This window comes from Hyaena hyaena, unplaced genomic scaffold (assembly GCF_003009895.1).
Source record: "Hyaena hyaena isolate Hyena2069 unplaced genomic scaffold, ASM300989v1 scaffold_234, whole genome shotgun sequence".
NCBI lineage: Eukaryota > Metazoa > Chordata > Mammalia > Carnivora > Hyaenidae > Hyaena > Hyaena hyaena.
The window spans coordinates 1,202,297-1,207,175 of NW_024080865.1; the positions used below are offsets into that span (position 1 = coordinate 1,202,297).

A 4,879-nucleotide genomic window follows, 5' to 3' on the forward strand; every position below is an offset into this window, starting at 1 on the left:
CCCCCCCACTTGCACACCCCCCCCCCCCCCACTTGCACACATGCTCTTTCTCAAACATTAAAAAAAAAAAAGGCTGCTCTGAGCATTTCTGCACATATTTTGTGTGAAAAGAGGTCACTGCACTGGGATAAATGCCTAAGAGTGTGTATCCAGGGTGGTCATATTGTAAATTCCTACCAGTGTTGTTAGGAGTGATCCAGTTTTTCTGTGCCAACTATTTCAGTTGGTGTGTAGGTAGTCTTTCGTTGTGGCTTTAATGTGCATTTCTATAATGGCTAATCAGAATGACTACGGTGTGCTTCTATTCTCTTCATAAAGGTCATATGAGAGGTGAGGTTCATGGAAGGTGTGGAAAAAAAAAAAAAGAATTGGGCTTAGAATGTCAGATTGCGCCACCATAAAAACCATCCTCCACTTAGTTCCTTTGCACCCTTGTGAAGGTTCAGTGGGGCCTATTGTGGGGCCTGTTTCTGGGGTTTTTGTTCATCTAGGTGTCTTTCCCTCTGCAATAGTGTCTTATTATATATGTAATAAGCCCTGATATGCAGCACAGAGTCCTCTTTACTCTTCTTTTTCAAGACAGTTTTAGCTATTTTAGGGCCTGTACCTTTCTGTGTAAGTTTTTAAATAAGCTCATTTACAGGCCTACAAAAACATTCTGCTACCATTTTGATAGGAGTCACATTAAGGGGCACCTGAGTGGCTCAGTCGGTTAAGCGTCCGACTTCAGCTCAGGTCATAATCTCACGGTTTGTGGGTTCGAGCTCCGCATCGGGCTCTGACAGCTAGCTCAGAGCCTGGAGCCTGTTTCAGATTCTGTGTCTCCCTCTCTCAGAAATAAACATTTAAAAAATTTAAAGATGTTAGTTCACTCAAATTGATTTGTAGTGTTTTTTTTTGTTTTTTTTTTACTGTATTTAGTCTCTTGGTTTATGAAAAGACTATTTGGGTCGTCTTTGATTTCTTTCATCAACATTGTGTAAGTTTCAGCGTAGGTTTAGGTTTTCCCTTGAGAATGGGATGTTCATCAGTTGTGGAGTAATTTTGGATATATCTGGACACTGTAAGTTGTAGAAACTCTATATTCTGTTGTGTTCCTCAGGAAAATGTCATTCTACTTGCTTATTAGCAGGCACCTTCTGTAGTGAGTGCGGGCTTCAGTCTTTAGCCTTACCTTGAGCCACCTCTGTAGCATCCGTGGGCAGGGGTGAAAGATCTGGGCAGCATTCATAACAGAATTTGGGACTTCCCCTGCTCTTTATGGTGATTTCCCACCTCATTTTCCCGTGGCTGTGGTTTCAGGCCATTAATGTTGCGAGTTTTCTGTTGAGCTTTAGCCAGTTCACATGACAGACTGGGGCTTCTCCTCAGACCAAAAACAAACCAAAAAAAGTGAAAACTTCACCCTGACCAAGTGTCAACCCCTTCTAGTATTTGCCTGATCTTGTTTCCTCTCCCGTGTCTTGTAGTAGATGCTTTTAATACATTGGGTCACAAGTTGTCATCCAGGGGAAGAATCCAATCAAAAGATTCATTTTCATGTTATCCAGTCTGCCATCTTGCTAGAAAACCAGGTTTTATCACACTTGTAATCGGGAAGGAAAGGTCCTTTTCAGTTGGAATATAGTTGTGAGGAAGAGAATTGCAAAGGTTTTTGAGGCAGGTAGAGAAGGATATGAATTTTGACTTGCTAGTTCTATAATGTTATCTAACCTTTATCTGTAAAATAAAGATTTTCAGAAATTGACAGTAACTGTAAACCATGATCAAGATCTGAGCTATGAATTCTATTTTTCTGATAAAAGGTGAGATTTTGTCATACAGAGTCTGTTCCCTGAAGGGCTAGGTAGCACACTTTCAAAGACAAAATTATTCCGGTTAGAGTAAAAGAATCAACTGATAACACTTTGAAATCTGAAAAAAAAGAACAGTGTTTTTTTCCCCTTTTATAGGAATCCCCTCCACGAGCAGAAAACTACTGTCTACCAGAAACTCTCTCATTTCTTCAGAATAAGGAATCTGGGCCTGGTTCATCACAGAAGAGGAAAGCTCCCACAGAGAAAAAGAAATTCAAACGACCTAGAGTAAACTAATCACTAATCGTGTTTACTCTTTAGTGACCAAATAGGATTTTTTAAATTACAAAACCTGAATGTTACTGTCATGGATTTGCATAGTATTTTAAAGACCAGTGTCTGAAGAATTCAGGCTCAGTGTGTAATGATGATCTTGCTTGAAATTCGTTTTTAACACCTGCAGTTTTAATCAGTGAAACATTGTCTTACCTTAAATAACAACAAAGTACAAACCCCCCTCTAGCTTGTCACTGAACCACATTGATGTGTGTAAGGGGCTTTTTATTTATTTTCTTGTAAATATCAGAGGCTGTAGCTTAGTGGAAGTTTTAGGAAGGTGATGGATTTTACCTTAAATGCCTGCATTAATTCATAACAAGGAAGTTGTCGATTGGGATTTATTCATGTTTCCCCTGGTTCTCCTCACAGCTTTCCTGCTTTTTAACAGGAGCCTGAGCACAAGGTTTAATGAGGAACTGAGGGTTTAAACATAAATGTGTGAGTGTGTGTATATATGTATGTATATGCATGTTTGTACAAATCTCCATGATGTTTGCCAAGTTTGGGTGCTAAAACTTGGAAAATAAAGATAATAAAGAATAAAAGTAGTGACTCAAAAAGAAGGAAAAGTTATCTGAACAACTTATGAGGTTAAGTCATCTCTACACCCCACATGGGACTCAAACTCACGACCCCGGGATCCCATCGCACGCCCTACCTACCTACTGAGCTACCCAGGTGCCCTCCCTGTTCACTTAAGTTTTTAAATGCAAAGCATTCTGGTATCCACTCTTGTTCAAACGATACATGAATTATAAAATTTAGTTTAGGCTAATTACTGTATTTCTCATTTAGAATATTGTATTAACTGGGTTAAAAAAAAAAAACCACTTGATGGAACTACAAAGTTGCATTAGCCTGTATTAATCTAACACACCTGAACCCCCAAGTACTACATGTGTTACCACGTTACTCTACAGGTCAGGCTACCTCCTCTTGTTGAAGGGACAAACCAGAATCAGAACCAGGGTTCTATAAATGGTCCCATTCCTAAGGATTTTTTGAAAGGCAAACTCAGGGTGAAGGGGCCAAGTTCTTAACCTGGAACAAAAGCCCTCAGGTTTGTATCAGCCCTTCCTCTGAATGGAGGCAAACAGTAGAGGGGTTATCCCAGCCCTCACACTTGGCCCTTCAGCGTTTTCAGCTTTGAGCTAATTCGCAGCCTAGGACGATAATTCCTACACAGCCGAACAGATCGCTGGGGCCTGGGAACTGTACACTCCCGAACAGAAACCGCGCCGCCTGTTTTTATCAGCCTTGTGTGATCCGCGTCTTAACTGGCAGGAAAGGTGAGGTCCTAGTTCTCTCTCTCCCAGATAAAATTACAGAATGTGCCATTTTCTTTTCTGCCAAGATTATGAACGGTATTTTCAGTCAGTTCCTAAGCACATAGTTCATCAAGGTTCCAGATGTCAACTGCTCCTCTCCATTCTCCAGAACCTCTACATCAACCATTTCAGCTTTGTGTTCCCTTAGACAACGCGAACACGGCCTTCGTACGTGCAAATAATGCCAAACAGGAAATTCTCTCATTTAAGATGGAAAAAAAAAAAAAAAAGCTTTCCTTGGTTATTCTTAGTTTCTCCAAAGAATCGTTATATTTTAATATGACACTTAAATTAGCATTTTATATTCCTCCATGAATTCTCTTGTACATGTGCCTGATGGCCAGCATTATTTCAACAAATATTCCATAGAATATAAGTAGTACATGGGATTCAGGAGTAAATGACCTAGACAGCATGCATTCTCAGAGCTTAAGGAGGCAGGATCTGTATTACACAATGTGTGTGTGTTTGTTAAATCAAGTTCAGAAGTTGAAGCCTCTCCCCCAAAGAAACTACGTGGAGATAGGGCTTTTAAGGAAGGAGTTAGGTTAAACAAGATCTTGTGGCTGCAGCCCTATTTCTGGCAACTCAAGCAGCCTAATTCAATATTAAAGTGCAAAGATTTTTTTTTTTAATGTTTATTTTTGAGAGAGCATAAGCAGGAGAGGGGCAGAGAGACGGGGAGACAGGACTGAAGCAGAGTGCACGGTCAGCGCAAACCCCAGCGTGGGGCTCGAACTCATGAACTGCAAGATCATGACCTGAGCTGAAGTCAGACACTTAACTGAGCCACCCAGACGCCCCTAGAGTGCAAAGATCTTAACCTGGGGGCCCTAATGGCTGGAATGGACACCGAAACAATTTAGTAGATGTGCACTTTTAGGGCAGAGCTCCTAATTTTAGAATTCTAATCTGTGACTTCCCACTGTTCTCATCTAAACCTGTTTCACATGTACACCTCTGACCCAGAAGTGCTTTAATACACATCGCTTTATATCTGGGGTTGTATACTTCGATAGAAGTCCAGATGGTAAAAAATTTTAAGCTTTGTGGGCCGGATCTTTGCGGCATTTTCTCCTCAACCTTTTCAAACAAAAACCACAGCCACACAAAAATAGGCAGTGGGCCATAGTATACTGACGACCACTCTGTAATCCTAAACATACTTTTAATCTACATCTGTCAACAAAGCAGAGCACCCAGCTCTGTTTTTCTGTAATCAGCATAAACCTCACTTCTGGTGTACTGACTCTTTTGAGGAGGGAACTCATGACCCCTAGGGAACTCCCCAAGAGTGAAGGGTTTGAATCCCACATCAGGCACTCCCAACTTTTAAGAGCCCCATCTGAGAGATGAGCCCCCAAAACAACTAGCTTTGAAAGCCAGAGACCCACAAGGCTATAGCAATCTGAGGAA

At 41.0% G+C, this 4,879-nt stretch overlaps 1 protein-coding gene across 2 annotated transcripts in view; it reads left to right on the forward strand.

Moving 5' to 3' along the window:
• TOPBP1 (DNA topoisomerase II binding protein 1) overlaps positions 1–2,680 on the forward strand; it is a 69,291-nt gene extending 66,611 nt beyond the window's left edge. For both annotated transcript variants that reach the window (XM_039243856.1, XM_039243857.1), the window contains one exon: positions 1,953–2,680. In XM_039243856.1, the coding sequence (XP_039099787.1) occupies positions 1,953–2,093 (141 nt within the window). In that variant the 3' untranslated portion in view covers positions 2,094–2,680. The remainder of the gene's footprint in view (positions 1–1,952) is intronic.
• Positions 2,681–4,879: the final 2,199 nt, after the last annotated feature.